Source organism: Neolamprologus brichardi, chromosome 7 (assembly GCF_056152115.1).
Source record: "Neolamprologus brichardi isolate AB-2024 chromosome 7, ASM5615211v1, whole genome shotgun sequence".
Classification (NCBI taxonomy): domain Eukaryota; kingdom Metazoa; phylum Chordata; class Actinopteri; order Cichliformes; family Cichlidae; genus Neolamprologus; species Neolamprologus brichardi.
The window spans coordinates 66,366,649-66,379,859 of record NC_142110.1 but is presented as its reverse complement, the minus strand read 5'-3'; the positions used below and the strand labels follow the sequence as shown (position 1 = coordinate 66,379,859).

The 13,211-nt window shown below is 47.2% G+C and overlaps 1 protein-coding gene across 5 annotated transcripts in view; it reads right to left on the bottom strand.

The window, feature by feature from the left end:
• Positions 1 to 2,508: 2,508 nt before the first annotated feature.
• Positions 2,509 to 13,211, bottom strand: part of LOC102775660 (protein NLRC3-like) — a 47,815-nt gene continuing 37,112 nt past the window's right edge. For 3 of the 5 annotated variants that reach the window (XM_087844175.1, XM_087844177.1, XM_087844176.1), the window contains 3 exons: positions 11,752 to 11,940; positions 4,673 to 4,719; positions 2,509 to 4,524 (listed from right to left, as the gene is read on the bottom strand). In XM_087844175.1, the coding sequence (XP_087700301.1) occupies positions 3,980 to 4,524; positions 4,673 to 4,719; positions 11,752 to 11,940 (781 nt within the window). In that variant the 3' untranslated portion in view covers positions 2,509 to 3,979. The remainder of the gene's footprint in view (positions 4,525 to 4,672; positions 4,720 to 11,751; positions 11,941 to 13,211) is intronic. The other 2 variants (XM_087844179.1, XM_087844178.1) reach the window with 2 other exon arrangements.

The following is a 13,211-nucleotide window of genomic DNA, read 5'->3' as shown; positions in this document are numbered from 1 at the left end:
AGTTATTTTACAGCAGTCACAACTGCAGCCTCGCGCTACCGACTGAAACTTGCTAGCTTCCGACGTGATTTGGCGTTGCTTCATATGCTACGTGTTTGAGACAATGTGACTCTGAGACAACTTTTGAATCACATTAACACCATGCACAACCGCAGCCCTGACTTCTGCGTGGTGTGTGGAATTAGTGACTGTCCGAGTGAGTATAAAGTGTATAACTCCTTCTACTATCATGTAAAGCAGACACGCGCGCATCACCTTCTCGGAATGGAAGCGGATGAGGAGGAAGGATCAACTCGCCATGGCTTACCTGGAGCAGGTGAAAGGACGGCCCCAATCAACTAGGGCTGGGTATCGTCACTGATTTCTAGAATTGATTCAATTCCGATTCACAAGGTCCCGAATCGGTTCGATCCTCGATTCGATTTAATTCGATTCGATTCGATTCAATTCGATTTGAATCTGGGAAATTTTGACAGTCAGAAATATTATAATTCAGATCAGTACATTTACATATTTTTGTATCAATAAAAAGGAAGCTGACACACGCAAGACTTTATCAAAGGTGTGAGCATCACAGCAGATGCCTTTGTGTCAAAGTAGCTGAAGATAAAACACAGAAAAACATGAAGGTGATTTTCCTGGCCTGGGATTTTATAAAAAATATTCTGCAGTACATCAAAAACGAAAGAAAACCATTAATCAACATACGAACATTACCTCTGACGTTACAGCGGTTTTATTAGAGACACGGTTAAGCGTTTTGCATTTTGCATAATTTTAAAAAGTTTAAATTCCCAGTCAACACACATATGTGGGGCCCAAATAGGGAGCAGCAGGGCTAATATTTGGGGCCCACTTGGGAAACCCAACTGGGGTCCAGCTAATTTTGTCCTCAGTTTCCACGGTGGCCCCAAATGTGTTTGCCCAGATGGATTAATGATGGAACCCGGATGGGCCCCAAATCAGGCCCAGCCAACAAATGAGTATGGGGCCCAGATGGGTAGAAGTGGGTCTGATGGTTGGGGCCCACTTGGGTTACCCACCTGGCACCCTGCTACTTTTGTCCTCAGTTTCCAAGGTGGCCCCAAGTGTGTTTGCCCAGATGGATTAATGATGGGACCCGGATGGGCCCCAAATCAGGCCCAGCCAACAAATGAGTATGGGGCCCAGATGGATAGAAGCAGGTCTGATACTTGGGGCCCACTTGGGTTACCAACCTGGGACCCAGCTATTTTTGTCCTCAGTTTCCATGGTGGCCCCAAGTGTGTTTGCCCAGATGGAATTTTGGATAATGTAAGTAAACTATAATTTAAATCACCTGTACAACAAAGCCAGTTTATCTTTTTTATTAATACTGATTACTATGAAATTTTAAAACAGTATGCTTTTTTATATAATAAATTTTTTTGTTTGAAGAACATGCTGACAAAAATGTCCACAGTATACACAAAACAATAACAAATAAATGTTATACAATTTAAAGGAAAAACAAATGCAGCAAACCACAGCTTCTCACTCATTCACCAATCCATTGGTCCTGAAAGGAATAAAATAAAATAAAAAATGAGTGCATTTTCACAAACAAAATCAGATTTGCGATAGTACTGGAGTTGTTTTGGAGGTTGTGCTGTTCAAGTTGTTTGACCTCCTACATTGAACTCTTTGAAGACAATGAGTATTCATGGAAACAGAAAAGCTATTTACAAAATGATTTACCAATAAGTAGGCACTCAAAAATTAAATTAATGTGAAATATTTTACCTTATACCATCTGAATTGAAGACAAATGTTTAAAAGATGTCTACATAGTTACAATGATAACTGGTGTTGTGGGCTGTCTCAGTGATCGGCACAGAGCTTAGAACAGGCAAGTGGTTAACCAGTTTTTTGCATGGTACAGCACCTCATACTGAACAAAAAACAAAATAGTAAAATGTAACAAGGGCTACATCTACCAAGGAGAAAACAGATTCCACTTCTTGAGGTGTGTGCCAGGTGGGCACCAATGATTTTCATGTAAATCAAAACCAGGGCCATCAGATAAATCAGTGTGTTACCCATTACACTGGTAAAAATACAGGCTGGCTCTGGAGTTCCTGGAGCTTATTCACATTCTGTGAGCAACCAAAAAACTGTTTAGTGAGAGACTTCTTCAAGTACGCTGCAAGCCAGAAAGAAACGTGGTCATTCCTGCCAGCAGCCACCAACTTCCAGAACAACATAAGCTGATGGTTTCATCTTCACAATTTCTACAGTCTATCTGTACAAGACTTGTTGAAAATGCAGAGGAGCTGGTTGTGAACTGAGCTTCAGAGAAACACAGCATACTGAGATTCGCTGTGAAGCTTTGAGTGGAAAAAGACAGAAAAAAAAGCATGTGGATCCTAGAATAATTGTAGTGTCTAGTCGCAAATCTTAAAAATGGTTCAAGCTTCGCTCAGGTTAGAAGAATTTGATTTCTGCGTCGAGATTCCAATTACAATCAAAGATCACAGGAGAGGAGCAGAGTTCTATGCCAGTTGTTTTATTAAATGTTCAAGTTCAGCAAAACATAGGAAAAGCAAATGAAGCTCCCCTAGGGTGTTTGCCGTGAGCACATGCAGATCAAAAAAACAACATAAACAGAGGCCAAAAAACTGCTCAGAGTGCATCTGACCCATCTTTTTATAGGGTCAGTGACCCCTCCTCCTGCTGGTGGGTATTTTATCATTCCTTGGTTTTTCCCTTATCTGCATTAAATTTAAACTAATAAGTATTTACCCATTTCTACAAATGTCAACATTACCTCCAATCATCAATGTAATATGTTTGTCAATACTTTATCCCCAATCAGTTGTCAATTTGCACTTTGTTCTTAAATATCCGGCACTTGTGTTACATAACTTTCTGGTATTACTCCATAACTCTCCGAGCGCTATTTTCCAACATCAATCATTTTTAATTGGTCCCTTTGGCAGTTTAATGGCCAAAAGTCTGAAAAACTACAGACATTAAACATAATGCAAAGAGAAAACAATTTTAATCTTCCTGGCTGCTTTGTCAGATTCGCTGCCAGGGGTAGGCTACTATATACAGTGGCAGGCTACTATATACAGTGGCTTGCAAAAGTATTCAGCCCCCTTGAACTTTTCCACATTTTGTCACATTACAGTCACAAACATGAATCAATTGTATTGGAATTCCACGTGAAAGACCAACACAAAGTGGTGTACACGTGAGAAGTGGAACGAAAATCATACATGATTCCAAACATTTTTTTACAAAGATCTGAAAACTGCTGTTCACAAACGCTGTCCATCTAATCTGACTGATTAGATGGACAGCATTTTGCATGGAGCTGTTTTGCAAAGAAGAATGGGCAAGGATTTCAGTCTGTAGATGTGCAAAGCTGGTAGAGACATACCCTAAACGTCTGGCAGCTGTAATATGTGCGCTCAACACAGACAGCATCGTCAGAAGAAAAGTTGAATCCATGAATCTGAAAACGCAATTCTGAGTGAAAGAGACAGACATGTACAGACTGAGGTTATGTCCACACTAATACATTTTCGTTTGAAAACATCTTTTTCTCTCTGTTTTGGCCTTCCATCCACACTTAGACTGCATGTTTGGTCAAGGAAAATTGAGCTTTTTGAGAATGCTCTCCAAAGTGGATAGATTAGAAAACGCTATTTTCACGTTGCAATGTGGACAGCAAAAAAGGAGGATTTCAAAAACAATGACGCATTTTACTCATATGATGCAGTCATGTGACCAATTCAACTAAAATGGTGGTTGGCATTGTGGCCTATATTCTTGCTCACATTTGCAACTTAGTACTCTTGTGTTACTCGTAGCCACAACTCTACCTCATTGTCAGTCCATTTAAAAAAAAAAAAAACAACTGTGCTTTTCCTCAACATTTTGCCGCAACCTTTCATAGAGCCAGAAAGTAAATAAACGGAGGACGGAAATGGCACAGGCCGAATCGTCTTACGTCTCATGGATGCGTAATACGCTCAACTGAGCACAGACACACTGAGGAACCATCGAAATAGACATAAAACCCAGGATAAAGAGGTTCAGTGAATGTGGTCTTGAAGGTGTGGAGGTGGATCAGAGTGTCCAGGGAGACTCTGTAGAAGGACAGAGTGCCAGCAGGACAGTCCACATACACTGCTACTCTGTTAGAGACAGAGGAGGAGATGGATGTTTCATTATTATTATGTATGACAGAATGAGGACCACGATCAGAGCATTTCAGACTCCAGGAGTGATCATTGTCTCCAAATCTACAGTCACCACTGCCTCTTTTCCTTCTGTAACTCACTGATATCTCAACTTCTCCTCTCCACTCGACCTCCCAGTAACAGCGACCAGTCAGAACATTTCCACACAGCAGCTGAACAGACCAAAACTCATCAAATCGGTCTGGATGATCAGGATATGACTGAAGCTCATTCACAAAGATCACCTTCCTGTTGTTGTCAGACACTTTGAGTCTTCTGTTTACTGTGTTTGTGTCGATTGTGAGTTGACAGTAATCTGATGGAGAGAACAAACAATCCAGCTGCAGTTATTGATCCATCATCTGTTCATTGATTGACACTTTGATGATGACTCCTGACATCAGAGATGTGAATGAGTGATGTGTGCTGCTTTGTTTTCATGAATATAAAAAAAACAAACTTACATTTCTTCAGACCTGGTTCCATCCATTTGTTTCCAGCAGGCACCACCCTGAAAGGAGGAGGGGGGTCAGACCAGCACAGTCTCTTTGAGCATGCACACATGGACATTACATCATTCTCATACACATTCTGTTAGACATTGATAAAGGAACAGTCCAACATTTTCACAAATACACTTCAATCCATACATGGATCAAACTGCTGAAGATTTTGACTGATCCTAGATCTGTCAGTAGACCTGTCACGGCTGGCGGGGTGAGCCGTGTGGTGTGGAGGAAACGGAGGACCCAAAATGCAGACAGCCGATATGATGATATGAGTGAGGGTTTAATTTACAGTGTACAAATAACAGAACTGAGGGCAGGACAGAACATAAACCTAAACTGGGTGAACTAAATAACAAACCGGATCATACAAATGGGGTGGGAGGCAGAGAGACACAGACGAGGAACGGACACCATGAAACACAGACGAGCCGACAACGAACACAGACCGACACCCACTATAAATACACACACCAGGTAATCAGGAAATGGCACACAGCTGGAACTAATGGACATAACGAGACACAACCCTACAAAGTAAAACAGGAAACACACAGACTGTTTTACATAACAACACGAGGACATGAACAGAGCACCGAGGGAGACGCAGGTAGGGAAGATAAACACAACCAAACACCAACAACCAATACAAGATCAGAAATAAACTAGAAAGTGATAATCATCAACTGAAAGCGCTGGGTCACTGACCCAGGACCATGACAGTACCCCCCCCCCCCCTCCAAGGGCTGGCTCCAGACAGCCCAAAACAAAAACAGACAACCAACCCAGGGCGGGCGGCGGGGGGTCCAGGACGGAGGGACCACAACCAAACAAAAAACAAGCTCCAGTGGGCCAAACGAATTGTCCAAAACACAACACATACTGGAGTTCCTGAACAGGGTCCCAAAACATAGTTCAGGAGGCCGGCCCGGAGGCTGACAACTCAGGTCCAAAAGCCGACCGCGCGGGAGGCAGCGGCGGCGAAGTGGAAACAGTTCAGGCGGCCGACCGTGCGCACAGCAACGGCGGCGACGGGGAAACAGTTCAGGCGGCCGACCGTGCGGACAGCAACGGGGAAACAGTTCAGGCGGCCGACCGTGCGGACAGCAACGGCGGCGAAACAGGTCAGGCGGCCGACCGTGCACACGGCAGCGGCGGCGACGGGGAAACAGTTCAGGCGGCCGACCGTGCGGACAGCAACGGCGGCGGCGACACAAGTCCGGAGGCCGGCCGCGCGGAAGGTAGCGGCGGCGTTTGGGAGGACGTCCATAGCGACGATGACGCCCAACAAGCGGCCTGGCAGATGACCGCTGATGTCGAGGCGGCAGTTTGGGACCTGAAGGTGGCGTGGCCCCTGCAGCACCAGACGAGGCGGAAGCTGAGGCTGGACCAGACGAGGCGGAAGCTGAGGCTGGACCAGACGAGGCGGAAGCTGAGGCTGGACCAGACGAGGCGGAAGCGGAAGCTGAGGCTGGACCAGACGAGGCGGAAGCGGAAGCTGAGGCTGGACCAGACGAGGCGGAAGCGGAAGCTGAGGCTGGACCAGACGAGGCGGAAGCGGATGCAGAGGCTGGACCAGACGAGGCGGAAGCGGATGCAGAGGCTGGACCAGACGAGGCGGAAGCGGAAGCTGAGGCTGGACCAGACGAGGCGGAAGCGGATGCAGAGGCTGGACCAGACGAGGCGGAAGCGGATGCAGAGGCTGGACCAGACGAGGCGGAAGCGGATGCAGAGGCTGGACCAGACGAGGCGGAAGCGGATGCAGAGGCTGGACCAGGCGAAACGGATGCAGAGGCTGGGCCAGGCGACGATGAAGCCGGAGCTGGGCCAGGCGACGATGAAGCCGGAGCTGGGCCAGGCGTGGATGAAGCCGGAGCTGGACCAGGCGACGGCGTGGATGAAGCCGGAGCTGGACCAGGCGACGGCGTGGATGAAGCCGGAGCTGGACCAGGCGACGGCGTGGATGAAGCCGGAGCTGGACCAGGCGACGGCGAGGGTGAAGCCGGAGCTGGACCAGGCGACGGCGAGGGTGAAGACACGGAGGCTGCAGCTGGCGAGGGTGAAGACACGGAGGCTGCAGCTGGCGAGGGTGAAGACACGGAGGCTGCAGCTGGCGAGGGTGAAGACACGGAGGCTGCAGCTGGCGAGGGTGAAGACACGGAGGCTGCAGCTGGCGAGGGTGAAGACACGGAGGCTGCAGCTGGCGAGGGTGAAGACACGGAGGCTGCAGCTGGCGAGGGTGAAGACACGGAGGCTGCAGCTGGCGAGGATGAAGCCGCTGCTGCTGCCGGCGGTGTGGATGAAGCGGCAGCCGGCGAGGATGATGAGGCTGCAGCTGGCGGCTGGACGGGCTCCTCGGGCCCTCCAGCTGACGAGGCAGAAGACTGGACGGGCTCCTCGGGCCCTCCAGCTGACGAGGCAGAAGGCTGGACGGGCTCCTCGGGCCCTCCAGCTGACGAGGCAGAAGGCTGGACGGGCTCCTCGGGCCCTCCAGCTGACGAGGCAGAAGGCTGGACGGGCTCCTCGGGCCCTCCAGCTGACGAGGCAGAAGGCTGGACGGGCTCCTCGGGCCCTCCAGCTGACGAGGCAGAAGGCTGGACGGGCTCCTCGGGCCCTCCAGCTGACGAGGCAGAAGGCTGGACGGGCTCCTCGGGCCCTCCAGCTGACGAGGCAGAAGGCTGGACGGGCTCCTCGGGCCCTCCAGCTGACGAGACAGGAGGCTGGACGGGCTCCTCGGGCCCTCCAGCGGACGAGACAGGAGGCTGGACGGGCTCCTCGGGCCCTCCAGCGGACGAGACAGGAGGCTGGACGGGCTCCTCGGGCCCTCCAGCGGACGAGACAGGAGGCTGGACGGGCCCCTCGGGCCCCCCAGCGAAAACAGTCTCAGAACCAGTGGGCACTGGAGCCCCTGGCACACACAGAACAGAACCAGCAGGCGCGGGGACCTCTGGCAGGGACGGATCAGAACCAGCAGGCGTGGGGACCTCTGGCAGGGATGGATCAGAACCAGCAGGCGCGGGGACCTCTGGCAGGAACGGATCAGAACCAGCAGGCGCACGGGCCTCTGGCAGGAACGGATCAGAACCAGCAGGCGCACGGGCCTCTGGCAGGAACAAATCAGAACCAGCAGGCACGGTGGCCTCTGGCAAACACAAAGCTGACTGCAGCTGCACCGAGCATTGACTCAGCTCAGGCAGCGACAGCCGGGTGCAGTCCTCAGCTGGCTTCTTTACCTCCAGGGGTCCAGAGTCTGCTGGGGGCTGAAACCCAGCCTCTGGGGAGGCCCTGGAGTGCGTCTCAGTCTCAGAACTGGCCAGCCCTTGAGGAACGTTTGCAGGATTGTTTGGTGTGTCTCTCTGCAAAAAATACGTAATAGAAAAAGAGTCCAAAACGGGGGGCACAGACGCAGCCTCCCGTACAGAGGGAGTCGGTGAAGATGGCATAGATGACTGGGCTAGTGGGGATACCGGGGGCCGAGCTGAATGCTGCTGTGCAGCTAAACGAGCTTGCGGCTGTGCAGCTAAACGAGCTTGCGGCTGTGCAGCTAAACGAGCTTGGGACAGCTGAGCAGGAGAATGAACAGGCAACCAGCAGTTCTCCTTGTCATCTGCTGCACAAAACACAGCCCCTGAATAAACCGTCCCACAGTCCAAAACAGAAAAAGGGTCCTTCTCACTCACCACAGCCTGCAGTGCTATAGTCCTAATATCCAGCTGTGGGATGACGCGCCGACGGCGCGATCGTCGCCTCCTCCCTGCGGACGACTCCGGCGGGCCGGGCAAAACCTCCGGCGGGCCGGGCAAAACCTCCGGCGGGCCGGGCAAAACCTCCGGCGGGCCGGGCAAAACCTCCGGCGGGCCGGGCAAAACCTCCGGCGGGAGAAGCTGACGTGGCTGTTCCGGGGCGGCCGTAGTCCGCTGCTGCTGGACAAAGTCTGTGGATTCCCAAGCTTGCACCACCTCCCGGGCTTTACGCAGGTTGCGAATTAAGTCCGAAAGTCTCTCGAACTGGCAGAGGTAGGAATTCCCTTCCAGAATTGCCTCGATGGCTTTTAACCCCACCACTCTCGCACTTGCGTTGGTGGTGTGGGTTACCCAGTCCATCAGGCGTTGGATGCGTGCGAGGTCGCTCTCCCCAGACAAAGCTGCTGGATCCATCTTGTGGTCGGCTCGTACTGTCACGGCTGGCGGGGTGAGCCGTGTGGTGTGGAGGAAACGGAGGACCCAAAATGCAGACAGCCGATATGATGATATGAGTGAGGGTTTAATTTACAGTGTACAAATAACAGAACTGAGGGCAGGACAGAACATAAACCTAAACTGGGTGAGCTAAATAACAAACCGGATCATACAAATGGGGTGGGAGGCAGAGAGACACAGACGAGGAACGGACACCATGAAACACAGACGAGCCGACAACGAACACAGACCGACACCCACTATAAATACACACACCAGGTAATCAGGAAATGGCACACAGGAGGGGACACAGCTGGAACTAATGGACATAACGAGACACAACCCTACAAAGTAAAACAGGAAACACACAGACTGTTTTACATAACAACACGAGGACATGAACAGAGCACCGAGGGAGACGCAGGTAGGGAAGATAAACACAACCAAACACCAACAACCAATACAAGATCAGAAATAAACTAGAAAGTGATAATCATCAACTGAAAGCGCTGGGTCACTGACGCAGGACCATGACAAGACCACTGTATTGGATGAAATATGATTGATTCAATCTGTGACCTTCATTATCTTTATATTGCTCTTTGGTTTAGCTGGAAAGGACACCTACCTGCCTTTGCTGCCAGCTGTTTTCCTCCTCTTGGTGTCTGTGTGGTTACTCAACATGACCTCTGAATGAGTGCAGTGTTGTTTTCATGTGTTTTAATGCCACCTGAAACCTGTTCATGTTCGGATTCAACAGCAGATTTCTCCACATGCACACAGAGAAATTTCTGCCTGTCACAGTAACAGTGGTCCATATATCACATTTGAGAAAAATATTATGTTCTCTTTAGAAATCTTTTTTTGCTCATTTTTGCTCTATAAAAATAGTTGTTTTTCTTTTTCAATTACTCACCAGTAGGATTTACATGAAAAGAGAAACAAATGAAGTTTGAGTGAAAATGTAAATCTTTTGCAGTCTCTGGTCAACTGACTCAGTGACTCAAAAAAACCCGATTCACTTTGGTGAGTGACTCATTCAAACTCGATTCAGTAAAAAGAATCAAATTTATCATCACTATCTGACAGTGGACTCATCTCTGTGCTTGTCCTGCTAGACCTCAGTGCAGCGTTCGATACTGTTGACCATAACATCCTATTAGAGCGATTACAACATGCTGTAGGTATTACAGGTATTGCACTGCAGTGGTTTGTATCATATCTATCTAATAGACTCCAATTTGTCCTCTTCACACAATAAGGTTAGTTATGGAGTTCCACAGGGTTCAGTGCTAGGACCAATTCGGTTTACATTATACATGATTCACTTAGGCAGGATCATCAGACGGCGTAGCATACATTTTCACTGCACACACCAATTAGTTGAACTTCAGGAATGTCTTAAAGATATAAAGACCTGGATGGCCTTTAACTTTCTGCTTCTAAATTCTGATAAAACTGAGGTTATTGTACTTGGCCCTGAAAATCTTAGAAATATGGTATCTAACCAGATTCTTTCTGTGGATAATAATAGAATATTATAGTCAACAGTATCAAATGCTGCACTGAGGTCTAGCAGGACAAGCACAGAGATGTATCCATTGTCAGAGGCCATAAGAAGATCATTTGTAACCTTCTCTAAATCTGTTTCTGTGCTGTGATGAGCTCTGAAACCTGACTGAAACTCTTCAAATAAGCCATTCCTCTGCAGATGATCTGTTAGCTGTTTAACAACTACTCTTTCAAGAATGTTTGATATAAAAGGAAGGTTGGTAATTGGCCTCTGATTGGACTGCTGGGTCTAAAGATGGATTTTGAAGTAAAGGTTTAAGAACTGCTCTTCCTAATGCACTTTGTGGCATATGAAAAGCACTAGAAATATATAAATGTATTTCTGCAGAGCCACTTGCCTTTAAATGTATGCCAAACATCTCTTTGTAGTTGTCAGCTTAAACAACAACTGTGATTATAATTATATTTCCTTTTGATAAAGCTAGTTTCCCCTGGCCCCAGTGGTTGTTTTGATCTAAGATAAATAATTCCTCTGCCTCTCTATAAAAAGATTAATGTAATCTGCTGTTTTTACTATACTGATATATATACAGCTTGTTCCTAGAGATGTTCTCCATGGAGATGCCCTACATTAATATCACTGATTGATGAGTTCCTGCCACATCTACATGAAACAAATAGGACACAGGAAATGTTTCCAGCTCTTCCTCCTCTATCAGACATTCTCTCCATACCTGAGAGTGTCCAGTCTCCAGCCTGGATCCTTCCGTCCAGCTGTTACGTGTCTGCAGGCTGCATGTTTTCTTTCCCTCTCCTTTTGTTTGCCATTCCCTTAGGTACACAGACTGCAGGCTGATGTTAATTTGGGGATCTCCAACTAATTAGAGTAGGGAGACCCTGATTGGACAAACCTGGAGGGCACACCTTGATAAGGAGACTCACCTGTGGCTGGGTGTGTCTCTCTTCCCTCCTTTGAATTGTTTGGCACATGTGTAAAACGCCTCTGCTGTATTTCTTTTGTTTGATGGTTGTGGTGGAAGTAAAGTGGACTAGGTAAGTTTGGGGACCCCATACACTTACTCACGTAGAGTCTTTTTATTAGAAACACTAGGTAAGTAGGTTGGTGCCACCCATGTAATTTTGAGCTTGTTTTGAGTTGAGGTTTAGGGTCTTTTTCCCCTGTTTTTGTTTTTCTAGGATAATAGCTCAGCTAAGTTTTGGTTTTGTCTTTTTGGTGTTTTTTTTTGCACAACCTAACTGTCCCTTTCTCCCCCACATTTGTTGTTTGAATTTGGGTTATTTATTTTGTGAGAGCGCTGCCATTAAAGTTTTTTATAACATCTGTACCGGGTTTCCAGAGTTGTTGTGTTATCCCCTCCTGCCCTCGAGGAGACGTAACAAGCCGACAGCAGCTTTATTCCTAAAGCTCCTGGATTGTTGTAGCTCAAGTCCAGCTCTCTCAGATGGGAGGGGTTGGAGCTCAGAGCTGAGGCCAGAGAAGTACAGCCTTCCACTGTGATCAGACAGCCTGACAGACTGCAGACACACAAAACAACAATCCATCTGTCAACAATCATTTTCTCATTGTCACAATAACATCTATCCACTTACAACCATTCAATGTAACTTTATTTATAACTGACAATTCCCAACAGACAACAGCAGTCATCTCAAGCTATTTAACCCTTTACGACCTACCATAGAACCAAGTCCGCCAGAGCTTATTTTATATTTTTACATGCTGTGGAGCCATTTTGGGGAGCATTTCAAGTTGCTATACATCAATACAACCATTATAGCCCAGATTTTAATAATATATCTGCATTAAGTCCATAGCAATTACATAAATTGCAAAAAAGTGCAATAAACTACAAAAAAATAGAAAATCGTTTTTGTTTTTTTAACATATATTTCTAGTTAGAGAAATTTAAGAGGCTTATCCCTCAAAACTGTAAATACAAAAAAGTTGCACAAAATAGTTTCCCACCACAGGAAATTTATTTTGAGTGTCTTCATAGTTTTATTTTTGAAATACACCAATTTTTATATACTGCAGGAAAAACGAAAATAAATATTATAATGCAAATTTGCAAAAAAGCAGCATATGCATCAAAATAAACTATTTCCAGCAGTGCAATATGAGTCCTAAGCATCCCAGAAACGACACAGAAAGTCATAAAGTCAAACATAACTTTTAAAAACACCAGTATAGGCTCATGAGGCCCTGATGGTAAAAAACTACATTTCCGTGAAAATGACGTCACTTCCGGTTTCGGGCAGGTCATGGCGGACATGCGATAGTTCGCGCTGACGTCTATTCTAACGTAGGAAGTGTTATGAACAGCTGATCGGATCGGCAACGCGTGTTTCTGGAATATTATGTTTTTGTTGCTGCAAGTGCTTTTTATGCAGTTTTTGCAAAGCTATATGTGGAAGGAAACCGTGACCTAGGACAAGCTGATGGCATAAGATGTAAGTACAACTCCTCCGGTTTCATATGCAAAAAGAATTATTACGCTAGCTCATGTGGTTGCTGTTCTACCGGGATTTAAAAATGGTTACGCAAAACGGAGCGCGCCCGCTCCGACCGGTTTTAAAGGGTTAACAGTGTAAGGTAACAGCCTCTAATATTAGAGAGAAAGCCCCAACCATCAGAAAATCCACTGTGAGAAGCACTTGGTGATGGTGCTTCTCACAGTGAAAACAGGCTCCAGGAGGAGCATCTACCATGACTGGTTGCAGGGTGAGGGGAAAACACAAACTAAGGAGAGAGACGACAAAAGTTAGGACATGCAGTAGTGACATAT